The sequence below is a fragment of the Oncorhynchus tshawytscha genome, linkage group LG01 (assembly GCF_018296145.1).
Source record: "Oncorhynchus tshawytscha isolate Ot180627B linkage group LG01, Otsh_v2.0, whole genome shotgun sequence".
Classification (NCBI taxonomy): domain Eukaryota; kingdom Metazoa; phylum Chordata; class Actinopteri; order Salmoniformes; family Salmonidae; genus Oncorhynchus; species Oncorhynchus tshawytscha.
Genome location: NC_056429.1, coordinates 92682936 through 92703433, shown reverse-complemented (window position 1 = coordinate 92703433; position 20498 = coordinate 92682936). Strand labels below are relative to the sequence as shown.

The following is a 20498-nucleotide window of genomic DNA, read 5'->3' as shown; positions in this document are numbered from 1 at the left end:
GGGTCCCACAAGGGTGCGTTCTGAGCCCTCTCCTGTACTCCCTGTTCACCCACGACTGCGTGGCCACGCACGCCTCCAACTCAATCATCAAGTTTGCGGACGACACAACAGTGGTAGGCTTGATTACTAACAACGACGAGACGGCCTACAGGGAGGAGGTGAGGGCCCTCGGAGTGTGGTGTCAGGAAAATAACCTCACACTCAACGTCAACAAAACTAAGGAGATGATTGTGGACTTCAGGAAACAGCAGAGGGAACACCCCCCTATCCACATCGATGGAACAGTAGTGGAGAGGGTAGCAAGTTTTAAGTTCCTCGGCATACACATCACAGACAAACTGAATTGGTCCACTCACACAGACCGCATCGTGAAGAAGGCGCAGCAGCGCCTCTTCAACCTCAGGAAGCTGAAGAAATTTGGCTTGTCACCAAAAGCACTCACAAACTTCTACAGATGCACAATCGAGAGCATCCTGTCGGGCTGTATCACCGCCTGGTACGGCAACTGCTCCGCCCTCAACCGTAAGGCTCTCCAGAGGGTAATGAGGTCTGCACAACGCATCACCGGGGGCAAACTACCTGCCCTCCAGGACACCTACACCACCCGATGTTACAGGAAGGCCATAAAGATCATCAAGGACATCAACCACCCGAGCCACTGCCTGTTCACCCCGCTATCATCCAGAAGGCGAGGTCAGTACAGGTGCATCAAAGCTGGGACCGAGAGACTGAAAAACAGCTTCTATCTCAAGGCCATCAGACTGTTAAACAGCCACCACTAACATTGAGTGGCTGCTGCCAACACACTGACAATGACACTGACTCAACTCCAGCCACTTTAATAATGGGAATTGATAGGAAATGATGTAAATATATCACTAGCCACTTTAAACAATGCTACCTTATATAATGTTACTTACCCTACATTATTCATCTCATATGCATACGTATATACTGTACTCTATATCATCGACTGCATCCTTATGTAATACATGTATCACTAGCCACTTTAACTATGCCACTTTGTTTACATACTCATCTCATATGTATATACTGTACTCGATATCATCTACTGTATCTTGCCTATGCTGCTCTGTACCATCACTCATTCATATATCCTTATGTACATATTCTTTATCCCCTTACACTGTGTATAAGACAGTAGTTTTGGAATTGTTAGTTAGATTACTTGTTGGTTATTACTGCATTGTCGGAACTAGAAGCACAAGCATTTCGCTACACTCGCATTAACATCTGCTAACCATGTGTATGTGACAAATAAAATTTGATTTGATTTATAGTACTAAGAGGATAATTCAATAAAACTTTTTGTCAAGTTTCTAATTTGGGTCTTGATGATCATAGGGGCGGCCTGCTGTATTTTCTCCCTCCCAATGGGGGAATCAGCCCTGTAACCGGGCCTGTTTCTGATGATTCATGTCCTGCCCACATCCACACTTTTCCTCTTTCCTGCCATAACTCTCTCACTTTGCTAGGTAGCAGACAGCTGCCCCTTCACAGAGGATGTCAGTGTGTGAGTGTTTAAATGTGTGAGTGTTTAAGTGTGTGTGGGCTGATGTGTTAATCCAACCAGACAGAACTTCAGGTCTCCTATATGGCCTGAAAGAGGAAGGAGATGGGTGGATTGATGGATGGTGGAAAACGAAACAATTAAAAAATAGAGGGAGAGAGAGCACAACCACTGGGAAAGAGAGAGGGAGAGAAAGAGACCACCGGAGAAGAAAAGACCATGAAGCCCTCATGAGGGGTTTGGTTCGAAAGACCGTGAAGCCCTCATGAGGGGTTTGGTTCCAAGCTGGCAGACACTAGTATGGGCAAAGAGAGACACTCCGGTCGGTCAGTGGTACCAGACAGTAACATGGAGCCAAACCCCTGACCTTCAGAGTCTCTAGCTCTTTAAAGGTTGAGTGAGTGAAGTTTAATGGACAGGAAAGAATAAACGAAAAGAGAGAAAGACATAAAGATGTGATTTTCCCATGTCCTTTTTCCAACAGTATTCTGTAATGAGGACGTGGGGTTTGATCATATTCAGAGCTTGTGTTTTTTTTGCTTTTCGTTGTTTCCAAGTCCCGTGCCAAAAGAAACACTTTCTCTATGGTTCTCTCCGGTCGTATGGTCTCACAGTGGAAAGGATAGAGTACAGTACATGCCAATGCAATGCCAGTTGTTTAGTACATGTATTACATTTACCCTCTTCACCCTACTGAGCCAATCCAAACCGAGCTGCATTGAGCTGAAAGGACAATGAGTGGAGAAAATAAAGATGAGGTTGGCATGGTCTTCTGAAGCCCATATCCACTTCTGAAGGGCGTTTTATTACCAGTCTAGTTCAGATTGATAGCACCTAGAGAGGACTTAATCTGATGTCAACATAATAGGGTTCTTTCCAGGGTTGTAGTACTCAGCATTTTGAGTGTCTCGGTCTTGTGTCGGATACATTTGTATTCGGTCTTGACTCGGACAGGAAGGACTTGTAATTTCTTCCCGAGAACAGCGGAGTAAAAAACTAATAAACTAAAATAATTATCAGCTTTCATTCAACGAGCACATAAAACTGCTTAGCCAGGCCAAATATATACTCTTTTCTCAAAACATTAATATCTTAACAGTATTTATGTCTATTGTAGAAATCTGTGCGCAGTGGTGAACCATTTGGACCGGGACTTTAGTGTGTGACAGGTTTGTGCTGCTCAAAGGACAGCAACTGTCACTTCTTAATCCCCACTGATGCAAAGTAGTGTAGTAGAGATATACCATTTATGTAGTACAATAGTGAAATTATGGACAAAGTGGACTACACAATCGCAAAACATGTGCAATATATGAATATGCGCGCAGCACACACAGCCTAATTTCGGCAGAATATCGTCTGCAGGCAGGAAGAGGAACATCTCTCAACTGGTTTTGTCATGGATCAGCTCACAGAATGACATCGGTAGCCGTTAGGTAGGAAAGATGTTTCAATTTATGATATCTACCAGTAAATGCTAACTAGGCAACAATGGGTGTGCAAACCAGGTATTGAAAAAACTTAGTTTGAAGTCTTGGTTAGTAGGCTATTTGTGATGTGCAATTCAGTCATGTGCTGTTTGCGTTTGGGGTGTAGGGATGAGTTTGCCTGGTGGACACAGGCCCACCCACTGGGGAGCCAGGTCCTGCCCACCCAATCAGATTGAGCAAAAACAAAAAAAGAATGCATTATTATCACAAAAACACAGTTCCACTCACCAGATAATGATCATTTAAAACAACCCTTTCCTGCAGTCAGGGAACAAAATTGCCCTCTTTGGCCTCATGGGTGGAATGTTATTCATATTTAATAACATTTTTTTTTTTACAGATGAATCTGGTGTTTCTATGTCAAACAGCTTTGTTTTATTTCATTCTTCAGATATATTCAGTGCCAGTCAAAAGTTTGGACACACCTGATCATTCCAGGGTTTTTCATTATTTTTACTATTTTCTACATTGTATAATAATAGTGAAGACATCAAAACTATTAAATAACACATAGAATCCTGTAGTAACCAAAAAAGAATGGTATTGTACACATATATTTTGTTATATAGTGAGGTGTATACTTGGTATTGAATCGGTCTCGCTTTAGGTGGTCTTAAACACTGGCTCTTTCTCATAACAATCTCAGCAATTCAAGATTTGGTTCTGGGTTCCGAAATTACATTGTGCTTGAACTGCCATTTGGTTTCTCTTTGTGTCTCTACAGAAGGACGTGAAAGACGTATTCACAGCCATCACCTTTGAGGTGGCCTACACCCTGGGGAAGCATGTGGTGAACGGTCACCTGGACAAAGACCTGCCTGCTCTTACACCTGTACTGCGCTGGAGGAAAGGAGACCAGATGGCAGCAAAGAATGAGGTAACAGGCTACAGCTGTTGTTGCCTAATATCTAGGTTGAATGAGGTAACAGGCTACAGCTGTTGTTGCCTATTATCTAGGTTGAATGAGGTAACAGGCTACAGCTGTTGTTGCCTATTATCTAGGTTGAATGAGGTAACAGGCTACAGCTGTTGTTGCCTAATATCTAGGTTGAATGAGGTAACAGGCTACAGCTGTTGTTGCCTATTATCTAGGTTGAATGAGGTAACAGGCTACAGCTGTTGTTGCCTAATATCTAGGTTGAATGAGGTAACAGGCTACAGCTGTTGTTGCCTATTATCTAGGTTGAATGAGGTAACAGGCTACAGCTGTTGTTGCCTATTATCTAGGTTGAATGAGGTAACAGGCTACAGCTGTTGTTGCCTATTATCTAGGTTGAATGAGGTAACAGGCTCAGCTGTTGCCTATTATCTAGGTTGAATGAGGTAACAGGCTACAGCTGTTGTTGCCTATTATCTAGGTTGAATGAGGTAACAGGCTACAGCTGTTGTTGCCTATTATCTAGGTTGAATGAGGTAACAGGCTCAGCTGTTGCCTATTATCTAGGTTGAATGAGGTAACAGGCTACAGCTGTTGTTGCCTATTATCTAGGTTGAATGAGGTAACAGGCTACAGCTGTTCTTGCCTATTTCTAGGTTGAAATCAAATTTTATTTGTCACATGCGCCGAATACAACAGGTGTTACCTTACAGTGAAATGCTTACTTACAAGCCCTTAACCAACAATGCTATAAGAAGTTTTTTTTTTTTTAAGTGTTAAGTAAAAAAAAATAGAAAATAATAGTAACAGAATTAAACAGCAACAGTAAAATAACAAGCGAGGCTGTATACAGCGGGGACCGGTACAGAGTCAGTGTGTGGCGGCACCAGTTAGATGATGTAATTGAAGTAATATGTACATGTAGGTAGAGTTAAAGGGACTATGCATAGATAATAAACAAAGAGTAGCAGCAGCGTAAAGAGGGGCCTGTGTAGTTCTTTGATTAGCTGTTCAGGAGCTATTGTGGTGCCTATAGCTAAGTTTTATTGTATTTTTTATTTAACCTTCATTTAACTAGGAACGTAAGTTAAGAACAAATTCTTATTTACAATGATGGCCTACACCAGCCAAACCCGGACGATGTTGGGCCAAATGTGCACCCCCCCTATGGGACTCCCAATCACGGTCAGTTGTGATACAGCCTGGATTGAATGAGGTAACAGGCTACAGCTGTTGTGTTGCATATATCTTGGTTGAATGAGGTAACAGGCTACAGCTGTTGTGTTGCATATATCTAGGTTGAATGAGGTAACAGGCTACAGATGTTGTGCTGCATATATCTAGGTTGAATGAAGTAACAGGCCACAGCTGTTCTACCTACAGTTGAAGTCGGAAGTTTACATACACCTTAGCCAACTACATTTAAACTCAGTTTTCATAATTCCTGACGTTTAATCCTAGTAAAAAAATTCCCTGTTTTAGGTCAGTTAGGATCACCACTTTATTTAAAGAATGTGAAATGTCAGGAAATTAGTAGAGTGATTTATTTCAGCTTGTATTTCTTTCATCACATTCCCAGTGGATCAGAAGTTTATATACACTCAATTAGTATTGGGTAGGATTGCCTTTAAATTGTTAAACTGGGTCAAACGTTTGGGTAGCAATCCACAAGCTTCCCACAATAACTTCCCACAATCCACAAGCTTCCCACAATAAGTGACAGAGCTGGTGTAACCGAGTCAGGTTTGTATGCCTCCTTGCTCACACACGCTTTTTCAGTTCTGCCCACAAATGTTCTATGGGATTGAGGCGAGGGCGACTCCAATACCTTGACTTTGTTGTCCTTAAGCCATTTTGCCACAACTTTGGAAGTATGCTTGGGGTCATTGTCTATTTGGAAGACCCATTTGCGTCCAAGCTTTAACTTCCTGACTGATGTCTTGAGATGTTGCTGTTGTTCTGGGATTGATTTGCACATTTCACACAAGTACATTCATCTCTAGGAGACAGAACGCGTCTCCTTCCTGAGCAGTATAATGGCTGCATGATCCCATGGTGTTTATACTTGCATACTATTGTTTGTACAGATGAACGTGGTACCTTCAGGCATTTGGAAATTTCTCCCAAGGATGAACCAGACTTGTGGATGTCTATCATTTTTTTCCCTGAGGTCTTGGCTGATTTCTTTTGATTTTCCCACAATGTCAAGCAAAGAGGCACAGAGTTTGAAGGTAGGCCTTGACATATATCCACAGGTACATCTCCAATTGACTCAAATGATGTCCATTAGCCTATCAGAAGCTTCTAAAGCCATGACATAATTTTCTGGAATTTTCCAAGCTGTTTAAAGGCACAGTCAACTTAGTGTATGTAAACTTCTGACTAACTGGAATTGTGATATGTTATCTGTCTGTAAACAATTGTTGGAAAAATCACTTGTGTCATGCACAAAGTAGATATCCTAACCTACTTGCCAATACTTTTGTTTGTTAACAAGAAATATGTGGAGTGGTTGAAAAACGAGTTTCAATGACTCCAACTTAAATGTATGTCAACTTCCGACTTCAACTGTATATATAGGTTGAATGAGGTAACAGGCTCCAGCTGTTTTGCCTATATTTAGGTTGACTGAGGTCACAGGCTACAGCTGTTGTGTCGCCTATATGTAGGTTGAAATGTTCTCACACAACATACTATAGTGACAACACCTTGCTTTCATGCTAAGAGTTTTGGTGTAAAGGCTAAGGTGTGTGGTTGACAGTCTCTGGATCCAGGTTTGAGTCCTGGTTTGATTTACCCCCCGAATTCCGGCAGTACTCTCTACTGAGAGTCAACCATAATATTGTGACCATAACCATGAACACCAAGGTTCCAAAGAAACCCCCTAGGATTGTGGTCAAAATAAATTTTAAAACATTTAATCATGAGTTATTTCTAAATGATTTAGCTGCTGTACCCTGGGAGCTGATTTATCTAGAGGATGTTTTAAATCACGCTACAGAATGTTTTATTGATTTGCTCACTGAGATAATGGACAGTCATGCCCCTATAAGAAAGAGATCAGTTGGTGCCCGTCCATCTCCATAGATTGATGATGAATTGGGTGAGGCTTTTTCTCAAAGAAATATGGCAAAAGTCTTAGCAGCCAAGTCAAAATTAGAAATTGATGAACAGAATTATAGAACATTACGTAATTATGCAGTAAATTGAATCGAAGGGAAAAAAAGTTATTTTACAACAATGCTTTTACTGATTGTAAAAATGATTGTAAAAAGGTATGGAACACAGTTAAGGGCTTACTTGGTACATCTATCTCATCATGCCCATCTAGTGTGGAGGTTGACGGGAGAATAATAACAAAACCAGTTGATATTGCCAATCATTTTCCAGATTTATTTACACAGAAAATTAAATTACTAAGCAACAATGTAGACATAAATTCTTCCAAACAAGCTATTGTCCAATGGATTGATGATCATATTATGAGCAATAAAAGCAAAGTATCTTCTTCCTCTGTTAGCAGAGGAATGTCTAGAAATGACCTCAAAGAAATAACCTCAGATTATCGTTATTCGGTTACCACCTGGTTTTGCCACCTGGTTTTGCCACCTGGTTTTGCCACCTGGTTTTCTTTCAACGAGCCGAATTTGGAAGATTGATCAATTTAGTTATTTTTCGATTACTCTCTGTCATGTTTCCTCTTCTAGACATGGTTCGAGAGGAACTGCCTGTCTGATGACTGTGCTGCTGACCTGAGACTCCATGGGAAACTACTGCTTTCTGGGTAAAAAAACACACTCACACTCTGTTCTTCTGTTTGACCACTCACTTGGTTTATATCTATTCGAGTGTATGTTTTGGACATGTTTAACTATACTTGTCAGGACCAGAAGTCAGCCACAAGTAGTAAATGAACAAAAATGTGATCAACTGGGGATATTTTGTTGGTCCCCACAAAGTCAAATGCTATTTCTAGGGGGTTTAGGGTTATGGTTAGAATTAGGGTTAGGAGCTAGGGTTAGATTTAGGGTTAAGGTTAGGTTTTCGGGTTAGGATAGGGGTTAGGAAAAATAGGATTTTGAATGGGACTGAATTGTGTGTTGTTTAGTTGTACAAGATTGTGTGTGTGTGCTAGCACGCGTTCTCTTCTGGCCTCTGCTCACCACTCCGCTATGAAAGGAGACTGAGGTCATGCTGTACACACTGAGGTGTGGGTGTGGTCAGTGGAACTATGATGTGTGCTCATTGGCTCTTGTTGTCATTGGAAGCCATCCATGCTTTCTCCATATTTAGTGAGGGAGGTCCTTTTCCTCTTGTATGAATCATTGGCAGTGTGGACTTTTGGAAACCAATAGCTGTTGTAATTCAGTGGTTCATTGGTATTACTACTAGTATAACAGCTTAGTTATATATTACTAGTGTCCTTTGCTTGTGTGTGGAGTGAAAATCTCTCATATCTCCATTGTAGTTCTCATAATGACTTTATAACTGAGAGTATTACCTTTAGAAAAGAAAGAAAGCTTCTTCTGAATGACCATAATATTCTCTACCAGGCTCCATATCCGCCTCCCTCTAGCCTTGGCAAGTGTGAGGAGCGTACGGAACGTCTCACAATCTTTTAACTGATTCTGTCCCTATCAAATAGAAGTAATTATTCCATTCCTGCGTCTAGGCTCCACGTGCGGTCCCATCTGGCCCTAGGAGGAGTGAGGAATGTCTCTCTGAACGTGACCATCTCCAACGCAGGGGACGATGCCTACGACACCAACATCTACTTCAACTTCTCCAGAGATGTCTTCTATATCAACTACTGGCAGAAGGTTGGTTGTTGTTCTATTGTTGTTGTAAGTGGGGGATGTTGTGTGAAAGGTTTCATACATTGATTGGTTGTTCTGTCTTTTCATTCTGCTGTCTCTTCATGACTATTGTTGTGTATGTTTGTTTACATGTTGAAATGTCGGTTGTTTACATTTTAGGACTCATGTCTAGTGTTTCTTTGGTTAGGGGTTGTTACGGTGATGTTTTGAAATTAATACATTTTGGGAAAGTTGAATTAACAGTTGATCAATGGTTACTGTAGGAAATGGAAGATTCCAGCAATCAGGAGGGAGTAACCAGAAAGGGAACCCTACAACTGGGTATCCCACAACTGAAAATTCTTTAAAATCTCAGAATTTTGGCTAAGTTTCCAGAATTATACAACTCTAACAAGAGCACAAGACCTAACTAAAATACTCCTCATTCAACAACACCATTCGCTGAGGCTATATGTTTCAACAACACCATTCGCTGAGGCTATATGTTTCAACAACACCATTCGCTGAGGCTATATGTTTCAACAACACCATTCGCTGAGGCTATATGTTTCAACAACACCATTCGCTGAGGCTATGTTTCAACAACACCATTCGCTGAGGCTATGTTTCAACAACACCATTCGCTGAGGCTATGTTTCAACAACACCATTCGCTGAGGCTATGTTTCAACAACACCATTCGCTGAGGCTATGTTTCAACAACACCATTCGCTGAGGCTATGTTTCAACAACACCATTCGCTGAGGCTATGTTTCAACAACACCATTCGCTGAGGCTATGTTTCAACAACACCATTCGCTGAGGCTGTTTCAACAACACCATTCGCTGAGGCTATGTTTCAACAACACCCATACAAACATAACATATACTACATACTTAATGAGTATATACCACATACTATTAGTTGATATTAGTATATTGTAAAAAACAGTATCCTATCAGCTGAGCGTCCTAGTGCTTTGCCTGTCTTCTGGAAGTTGATGCTGTTATGCAACCTCTTGCCTGCTTGTTAGCATAACAAATTACTAGCTAGACATTATACGACTTTGGATGTGTTCTTAAATTCAATTTGGAGTTCTGGAGTGCTCTTAGACTGCGCTCTGGGCGCAGCGTTTCGCTCTCAGAGCATTGAGAGAGCAAACTGGACACTCTGGCAGGAGATTCGGGTTGATTCAAGCATTCTGCCCTTACAACGACAGTCAAGCACCCAAGATAACTGGCTGACGTTGTCTAACTTGTGAGCTTCTTCCAGACACAAATGAGAGAACACCTCACTCTGACCATTTTACCCACCCTAGCAGAGCTGGTTATCCAGAGCATTGTTGAATGTAACTGTGCTGCTGGCAACAATTGAATTATGTTTTTTTTGCCAATGTTTACTGACAATGCTAAGAAGCTAAGAATGACTAAGAATGAAAGGAATGATCAAGTCAATAAGTGTTGGTTTTGATAGCATATAGGTACTATACTGGTAAGCTTGATATATTCGTAGCCAACTAATGTTAGGTAGCTAACATACCGGTACATACTGCTGTAATGATATGCTATATGGTTCGTACAGATTGTGCGGCTAACAAATTGTCAGCCAATAGAACGTGTAAGGTAACTTATTTGAAATGTCACTACTTTATTACATTGCTCAACATTTTCTTCACATTTGTCATAATTAGTGAAAGCAATGAATTTGTGTCCGCTCTCGTTGGACTTCCGCCAATTTCTCTAAATCTGAAAACGATGTGAAGCCATGCCCATTTTTGGAAGAATTGCATTATGGGGCCTAAAAGCACGGAACTAATGTCCACTGCTTGTGTACTTCTCATTTTGGCAAATGTAGTACAACATCCAGAAACTTTTGGCATGCTAACTACAGTGGGGCAAAAAACGTATTTAGTCAGCCACCAATTGTGCAAGTTCTCTCACTTAAAAAGATGAGAGGCCTGTAATTTTCATCATAGCTACACTTCAACTATGACAGACAGCATGTGGAAAGAAAATCCAGAAAATCACATTGTAGGATTTTTAATTAATTAATTTGCAAATTATGGTGGAAAATAAGTATTTGGTCACCTACAAACAAGCAAGATTTCTGGCTCTCACAGACCTGTAACTTCTTCTTTAAGAGGCTCCTCTGTCCTCCACTCGTTACCTGTATTAATGGCACCTGTTTGAACTTGTTATCAGTATAAAAGACACCTGTCCACAACCTCAAACAGTCACACTCCAAACTCCACTATGGCCAAGACCAAAGAGCTGTCAAAGGACACCAGAAACAAAATTGTAGACCTGCACCAGGCTGGGAAGACTGAATCTGCAATAGGTAAGCAGCTTGGTTTGAAGAAATCAACTGTGGGAGCAATTATTAGGAAATGGAAGACAAACAAGACCACTGATAATCTCCCTCGATCTGGGACTCCACGCAAGATCTCACCCCATGGGGTCAAAATGATCACAACATCCCCTTGCTTAAGCCAGTACATGTCCAGGCCCGTCTGAAGTTTGCTAGAGACCATTTGGATGATCCAGAAGAAGATTGGGAGAATGTCATATGGTCAGATGAAACCAAAATATAACTTTTTGGTAAAAACTCAACTCGTCGTGTTTGGAGGACAAAGAATGCCGAGTTGCATCCAAAGAACACCATACCTACTGTGAAGCATGGGGGTGGAAATATGCTTTGGGGCTGTTTATCTGCAAAGGGACCAGGACGACTGATCTGTGTAAAGGAAAGAATGAATGGGGCCATGTATCGTGAGATTTTGAGTGAAAACCTCCTTCCATCAGCAAGGGCATTGAAGATGAAACGTGGCTGGGTCTTTCAGCATGACAATGATCCCAAACACACCGCCCGGGCAATGAAGGAGTGGCTTCGTAAGAAGCATTTCAAGGTCCTGGAGTGGCCTAGCTAGTCTCCAGATCTCAACCCCATAGAAAATCTTTGGAGGGAGTTGAAAGTCCGTGTTGCCCAGCAACAGCCCCAAAACATCACTGCTCTAGAGGAGATCTGCATGGAGAAATGGGCCAAAATACCAGCAACAGTGTGTGAAAACCTTGTGAAGACTTACAGAAAACGTTTGACCTCTGTCATTGCCAACAAAGGGTATATAACAAAGTATTGAGATAAACTTTTGTTATTGACCAAATACTTATTTTCCACCATAATTTGCAAATAAATTCATAAAAAATCCTACAATGTAATTTTCTGGATTTTTTTTCTTCTAATTTTGTCTGTCATAGTTGAAGTGTACCTATGATGAAACTTACAGGCCTCATCTTTTTAAGTGGGAGAACTTGCACAATTGGTGGCTGACTAAATACTTTTTTGCCCCACTGAATATCCATACTGTGATCAATAAGCACACTATATACTCAATTTATATCACAAATAGTATGGTTAGTGCGGTAATAGAATGGTTAGTGCGGTAATAGAATGGTTAGTGCGGTAATAGTATGGTTAGTGCGGTAATAGTATGGTTAGTGCGGTAATAGTATGGTTAGTGCGGTAATAGTATGGTTAGTGCGGTAATAGTATGGTTAGTGTGGTAATAGTATGGTTAGTGAGGTAATAGTATGGTTAGTGAGGTAATAGTATGGTTAGTGCGGTAATAGTATGGTTAGTGCGGTAATAGTATGGTTAGTGCGGTAATAGTATGGTTAGTGCGGTAATAGTATGGTTAGTGCGGTAATAGTATGGTTAGTGAGGTAATAGTATGGTTAGTGAGGTAATAGTATGGTTAGTGAGGTAATAGTATGGTTAGTGAGGTAATAGTATGGTTAGTGAGGTAATAGTATGGTTAGTGAGGTAATAGTATGGTTAGTAGTGAGGTAATAGTATGGTTAGTGAGGTAATAGTATGGTTAGTGAGGTAATAGTATGGTTAGTGAGGTAATAGTATGGTTAGTGCGGTAATAGTATGGTTAGTGCGGTAATAGTATGGTTAGTGAGGTAATAGTATGGTTAGTGCGGTAATAGTATGGTTAGTGAGGTAATAGTATGGTTAGTGAGGTAATAGTATGGTTAGTGAGGTAATAGTATGGTTAGTGCGGTAATAGTATGGTTAGTGAGGTAATAGTATGGTTAGTGAGGTAATAGTATGGTTAGTGCGGTAATAGTATGGTTAGTGCGGTAATAGTATGGTTAGTGAGGTAATAGTATGGTTAGTGCGGTAATAGTATGGTTAGTGCGGTAATAGTATGGTTAGTGAGGTAATAGTATGGTTAGTGAGGTAATAGTATGGTTAGTGAGGTAATAGTATGGTTAGTGAGGTAATAGTATGGTTAGTGCGGTAATAGTATGGTTAGTGCGGTAATAGTATGGTTAGTGAGGTAATAGTATGGTTAGTGAGGTAATAGTATGGTTAGTGAGGTAATAGTATGGTTAGTGAGGTAATAGTATGGTTAGTGAGGTAATAGTATGGTTAGTGCGGTAATAGTATGGTTAGTGAGGTAATAGTATGGTTAGTGAGGTAATAGTATGGTTAGTGAGGTAATAGTATGGTTAGTGAGGTAATAGTATGGTTAGTGAGGTAATAGTATGGTTAGTGAGGTAATAGTATGGTTAGTGAGGTAATAGTATGGTTAGTGAGGTAATAGTATGGTTAGTGAGGTAATAGTATGGTTAGTGAGGTAATAGTATGGTTAGTGAGGTAATAGTATGGTTAGTGAGTATTCGAACACAGCTTATATCTTATGACGTGAAACGTATTTGAGACAGTATTTTCCAGCATTCATAGTATATCTGATTGTGAACCTCCACATTTAAGCCCAGACTTTTTCCCCGAAACTGTAAATGTGTTTCCCAGAAGAGGGGGAGGGCGTTGGCTCTAGGCTAGAGGTTAGGTTAGTGTGCTGTCTGTCTGTCTGCTCTCTGACAATTGTTGTTACATAGGATAACAGCAGACAGACCTAGTCAGACCTGAGTAAGATGCCATGTTTCTCTAGCCAATGCTTTCTCTACACCAATCCAATTACTTTTCATTCCATGATGGGGAGTGTGAAACTGTATGAAAGGGTAGTGTGCACATGTATGGAAGGGAAGTGTGCATGTGAATGGAGAATGGGGACACAGCCTCAGTTTTTGTAAGGCCAGCAGAACAGACCTAATCATACTGGGGAGAGATGCCATGTCAGTCAAAGCTTAGGAAAGAGGGAGGGCAGGAGGGAGGGAGAAGAATGGACATTGAATATAAATTCAATCTAATATGCACAATAATATTTGACCTAAAATATTGCAAAAATAATATTTTAAGGGTTTTCGTTTCACCTGGCTAATTGAATGAACTATTAACTTCAGGTTTAGTATTGGTTTACCTCCTGTAACAGACTCTTTCTTTGTCTGGGAAGCTAATAGGTTGAGGTAGTGTGTAGAATACAGTATGCTAGTATGGGTATTCAAACACAGCTTATGTTTCCTACAGTCGTCAGACTAAGGCTGTTGCTGTGTGTGAGACTCCTCCAGACCTGGGTTTAAATACCTTTGAACGGATCTCAAATACTTTATAATATATAATGTATATTAGCTTTACATGATTGGGCTTGCCTGTTGCAATGGAGCCAATGGAACAGTCCATAAAGTGCAAACCCCACAACACCTGGCACTCAAGGCAAAGTATTTTAAATATTTTAAATAATATTTGAATGCAGGTCTGGCTGTGAGAGAGTCGTGTCCTCTTTTTAATAATGTTCCCTTCCTGTCTGTGACTTCCTGGTCCCGCTGATCTCTCTAACTATCAGCTTCTTAAACAAAAAGTCTCTCAACCTAGCAGCTTCTTAAACTTCTTCGGGATCGGTGTCCCATCCATGGGATGGTTGAGCTAATGTGATCAGTATGAAGTTGTAAGTAGGAAGAACATTTTCACGGACATATCTGATATTGACGGAAAGCTTAAATTATTGTTAATCTAACTGCACTGTCCAATTCACAGTAGCTATTACAGTGAAAGAATACCATGCTATTGTTTGAGGAGAGTGCAAAATTTTGAACATGAAAAGTTGTTCATAAACAAATTAGGCAAATCTGTGCAATCTTGATCCAAAATTTGAACAGAAATTCATTGGATCAGTCTAAAACTTTGCACGTACACTGCTGCCATCTAGTGGCCAAAATCTAAATTGCTCAAATAATGCATTATGGCCTTTCTCTCATCAAAGATGATGGTACAAAAAACAAAAGAAAGGTTTTTTTTCTTCTTTGTATTATCTTTTACCAGATCTATTGTGTTATATTCTCCTACATTAATTCCACATTTCCACAAACCTCAAAGTGTTTCCTTTCAAATGGTGCCAAGAATATGCATATCCTTGCTTCAGGGCCTGAGCTACAGGCAGTTCGATTTGGGTATGTCCTTTTTAGAAGAAAATTGAAAAAAGGGGCAGAGATTAATGATTATTTACTATATACTATAAACTTTTAGTTAATTTTAGAATACTGTAAATGAACAATATCCTTTCAGTTAAGCATACTAGCTCTTCGTCTGTCTACTGGAAGTTAATACGGTTGCTATGCAAATTCTTGCTAGCTAGTTAGCATAACAAATCACTAAGGTAGACATTTTACGACTTTGTTTGTGTTGTTGAAATTCATTCTGAAGTGCCAGAGTGCACTCGTGAATTCAGAGCATTGTCCGTTTGTAAACTCAGAGCGTTTCGCTATCGGAGCGCACACTGGACGCTCGGGCCGAGGAGTAGAGTTGATTTGAGCGTTCTGGCCTTACAACGGCAGTCACGCACCCAAGCTAACATTGGCTAGTTACTTCCAGACACAAATGAGACCAGTCTGACCATTTTACTCACCCTAGAGCTGTTAGCACTTTTCATGTTATCCAGAGAGTTGGTGACTAACTGTGCTGCTGGCAACAATTGAATTACGTTTTTTTGCCGACGTTTACTGACACCGGCCATATTCAACGGGTGTCGAGCGCTCGTGAATTCATTCATCGGAGTGTACCAGAGCGCAGAATAGAGTCCTCTGAAATCGGAATAGATAGCCAGAGCGAATTTACGAAAGCACCCAAATGTCCATTGAGAACACCCAACAACTATACCATTTAGCTAAGCTAATAATGATGGAAATAATCAAGTCAATTAACATTGGGTAGTTAGGCTATAGTTAATATACTGGCAAGTTTGATGTATACGTAGCCAACTAACGTTAGGTAGCTAGCTAACAACATACCGGTACATACTGCTGTAATGATATGCGATGTGGTTCGTAAGGACACCGTAGCTAATAAATTGTCAGCCAACATAATTTTATTACATTGCTCAACATTTTCTTCAAGTTTGTCATAATTAGTTAAAGCAATGAATTTGTATCTGCTCTCGTTGTACTTCGGCTGCATATTTTCCGCCATTTTCTTCAAATCTGAAAATGATGTGAAGCCACGCCTATTTCCTGAAGAATTGCCCTAAATAACGGAAATAGTGTCCTCTGCGTGTATACTTCATATTGTGGCAAATTTAGTACGACAACCGGGAACTTATGGGTTACTAACGACATACATACTATGACCAATAATTATACTATATACTCAATTCACATCACAAATAGTACGGTTAGTATGAGTATTCAAACACAGCTATTGACTTTTGTAATTGCTTCTGCCTGCTGGTAGAATTTAGAAGTGTTTATGTGACCTCTCTCTGCTCTGCTAAGGTTCTGTTAGGGTCAGCTCCCGGTCCTCCTCTGAGGCTCTTTCTCACTCTGTGTGTGCCTGTGTGTGCGGTGTGTGTGAAGCTGAGTGTGAACTCCCGTTCCCCTCGATTTTAAGAGTGGCGGTCTGGTTATCTCTCTGTTGTTCTTGCAACCAGAGCCGTCTGAAAACCAGGGAGGTGAATTAGTTCCAGAAGCTCATCTCACTCCTCAGAGTGGGGTTGGCACTTTTATGACTATACTCTTGGTTCCATTGCACCAGGCAAGCACAATTAAGCCCAGCGGAAGTATTATACATTTTTTCAAATAGTATTTGAATGTAGGTCTGTCGTCACACTGCCACACACAGACGCACAGGAGCCTGGGTTATGAGGTGGAGGTGGGTGGTGGGCTTATTTGTACTTTTTTGTGGGAGCACAGGGTTTGTGTTTTGGAATCTTATGTTCACCATGACAGGTCCGGGGTTTGTGATAGACATAACCTCTGCTACAGGCTGTTGTGGTAAAGTAAGAAGTAAACAAACGCCTATAGCAGAGGTTCTGGCTATAAACATTGTGTGGGACCAGGCTGGTGTGGTACTAGTTTGGGGACATGTAACCAGAGCAATGTTGTGATTTAGAGAACCATTTCTGCCAAGTCCTGCTGTGGCAAGCTCATATCAAAGTCTAAATACGGAAAGTTTTTTAACTGAACTAAAGACACAGAAGAAAAACACTCAAGCCTTAGCCAATTAGTCTTTGGCATGAATTTTAAACATTTATTTATTTTTAACCTTTATTTAACTAGGCAAGTCAGTTGAGAACAAATTCTTATTTACAATGACGGCCTACCAAAAGGCAAAAGGCCTCCTGCGGGGACTGGGGCTGGGATTAAACATTTAAAATCAAATAAAAATATAGGACAAAAGACCCATCGCGACAAGAGAGACACCACAACATTACATTAACAGAGACCTAAGACAACAACATAGCATGGTGGCAACACATGGCAACACAACATGACAACATGGTAGCAGCACAACATGGTAGCAACACAACATGACAACATGGTAGCAGCACAACATGACAACATGGTAGCAACACAACATGGTAGCAACACAACATGACAACATGGTAGCAGCACAACATGGTAGCAACACAACATGGTAGCAGCACAAAACATGGCACAGACAACAGCACAAAGGGCAGAAGGTAGAGACAACAATATATCACACAAAGCAGCCACAACTGTCAGTAAGTGTGTCCATGATTGTGTCTTTGAATGAAGAGATAAAACTGTCCAGTTTGAGTGTTTTGTTGCAGCTCGTTCCAGTCGCTAACTGCAGCAAACTGAAAATAGAAGCGACTCAGGGATATGTGTGGTTTGGGGATACAATAATGAGAAAGACATGGGGGAAAACACCAGTGAAAGATTGAGAGAGAGCGATGAACAAACAGACAGTAGTCCTCTATTCCCTAGTCTCCCCACAGAGAAAGGAAAGCCACAGAGAAAGGAAAGCTCTGCTCTGTTATCTCTCAAGGCCCTGCCAGGTGGGTGATGGGGAATCAGGCTGACCCCCCTCTGAAATCAATTCATGGGAAACATATGTTTACATTGCCAAAGCAAGTGAAATAAACAGATAAATATAGGTTTATTTACGGTGTTGTTTGTGCTCCTGTGGGTGCCCTTTTTTCATAGCAACGGGCCACACATCTTGCTGCTCTGATTGCACATTGTGGTATTTCGCCTAACTTATATAGGAATTTATCAATGTTGGATTTGTTTTCAAATTCTTTGTGGTTCTGTGTGATCTGTAGAAAATATGTCTCTAATGTGGTCAAACATTTGGTAGGAAGTGCAGCTCAGTTACCTGTCTTCTCTTGAGAGCCAGGTCTGCCTATGGTGGCCTCTCTCAATAGCAAGGCTATGCTCACTGAATATGTACATAGTCAAGGATTTTTGCTATGTTAGCTGATTTATTGAAGACTAAGGGCACAGCCCCACACTAACCCCCACCCCACCCGGACCTGGAGCTGGGGAACTGCTGAGTAAGGAGAGCAGGGTGTCGAAGGAGGAGGGGAGGCAGGACGATAGGTGTGTGGAGTGATTTTCTGTTTCCTCGTCAATGTGTCAGCAGAGCAGGGAAATCCTAATGACTGCTAATGGTTGGTAGGTGCTATGGCAAGACGTGGAGGACGAGAATTTATAATAGTGATAGTTGTATGTATTTGTTTTCCCTCATAATTATGTGAGCAGAGGAGGGAGAGGTAATATGCAGCATACAGTATCTTTAATCTCCCTGGTAAATATGCAGCATATCCAGGAGTTACGAGTCTAGGTAAAATCCACATGACATTAGATATCACTGTAGTTCCCTATTGAATACTGTAACCAGGTCACTCCCTATTGGATACTGTAACCAGGTCACTCCCTATTGGATACTGTAACCAGGTCACTCCCTATTGAATACTGTAACCAGGTCACTCCCTATTGAATACTGTAACCAGTTCACTACCTAATGAATACTGTAACCAGTTCACTACCTATTGAATACTGTAACCAGTTCACTACCTATTGAATACTGTAACCAGTTCACTACCTATTGAATATTGTAACCAGTTCACTCCCTATTGAATACTGTAACCAGGTCACTCCCTAGTGAACTGGTTACAGTTTTCAATATCTAATGAATACTGTAACCAGTTCACTACCTATTGAATAGTGTAACCAGTTCACTCCCTATTGAATACTGTAACCAGTTCACTACCTATTGAATATTGTAACCAGTTCACTCCCTATTGAATACTGTAACCAGGTCACTCCCTAGTGAACTGGTTACAGTTTTCAATATCTAATGAATACTGTAACCAGTTCACTACCTATTGAATAGTGTAACCAGTTCACTCCCTATTGAATACTGTAACCAGGTCACTCCCTATTGAATACTGTAACCAGGTCACTCCCTAGTAAACTGGTTACAGTATTCAATATCTAATGAATACTGTAACCAGTTCACTACCTATTGAGAACTGTAACCAGTTCACTACCTAATGAATACTGTAACCAGTTCACTACCTATTGAGAACTGTAACCAGTTCACTACCTAATGAATACTGTAACCAGTTCACTCCCTATTGATTTTTTAAAAACATTTTTTATTTATTTTACCTTTATTTAACCAGGTAGGCAAGTTGAGAACAAGTTCTCATTTACAATTGCGACCTGGCCAAGATAAAGCAAAGCAGTTCGACACATACAACGACACAGAGTTACACATGGAGTAAAACAAACATACAGTCAATAACACAGTAGAAACAAGTCTATATACAATGTGAGCAAATGAGGTGAGATAAGGGAGGTAAAGGCAAAAAAAGGCCATGGTGGCAAAGTAAATACAATATAGCAAGTAAAACACTGGAATGGTAGATTTGCAGTGGAAGAATGTGCAAAGTAGAAATAAAAATAATGGGGTGCAAAGGAGCTAAATAAATAAAATAAATACCGTAGGGAAAGAGGTAGTTGTTTGGGATAAATTATAGATGGGCTATGTACAGGTACAGTAATCTGTGAGCTGCTCTGGCAGCTGGTGCTTAAAGCTAGTGAGGGAGATAAGTGTTTCCAGTTTCAGAGATTTTTGTAGTTCGTTCCAGTCATTGGCAGCAGAGAACTGGAAGGAGAGGCGGTCAAAGAAAGAATTGGTTTTGGGGGTGACCAGAGAGATATACCTGCTGGAGCGTGTGCTACAGGTGGGTGATGCTATGGTGACCAGGGAGCTGAGATAAGGAGGGACTTTACCTAGCAGGGTCTTGTAGATGACATGGAGCCAGTGGGTTTGACGACGAGTATGAAGTGAGGGCCAGCCAACGAGAGCGTACAGGTCGCAATGGTGGGTAGTATATGGGGCTTTGGTGACAAAACGGATGGCACTGTGATAGACCGCATCCAATTTGTTGAGTAGGGTATTGGAGGCTATTTTGTAAATGACATCGCCGAAGTTGAGGATTGGTAGGATGGTCAGTTTTACAAGGGTTTGTTTGGCAGCATGAGTGAAGGATGCTTTGTTGCGAAATAGGAAGCCAATTCTAGATTTAACCTTGGATTGGAGATGTTTGATGTGCGTCTGGAAGGAGAGTTTACAGTCTAACCAGACACCTAAGT

At 40.8% G+C, this 20498-nt stretch overlaps 1 protein-coding gene across 1 annotated transcript in view; it reads left to right on the top strand.

The window, feature by feature from the left end:
• Positions 1–20498, top strand: part of LOC112238315 (integrin alpha-9-like) — a 166294-nt gene that overhangs the window by 94963 nt on the left and 50833 nt on the right. The window contains exons 16-18 of the mRNA XM_042327389.1: positions 3746–3898; positions 7606–7682; positions 8571–8718. Of these exons, the coding sequence (XP_042183323.1) occupies positions 3746–3898; positions 7606–7682; positions 8571–8718 (378 nt within the window). The remainder of the gene's footprint in view (positions 1–3745; positions 3899–7605; positions 7683–8570; positions 8719–20498) is intronic.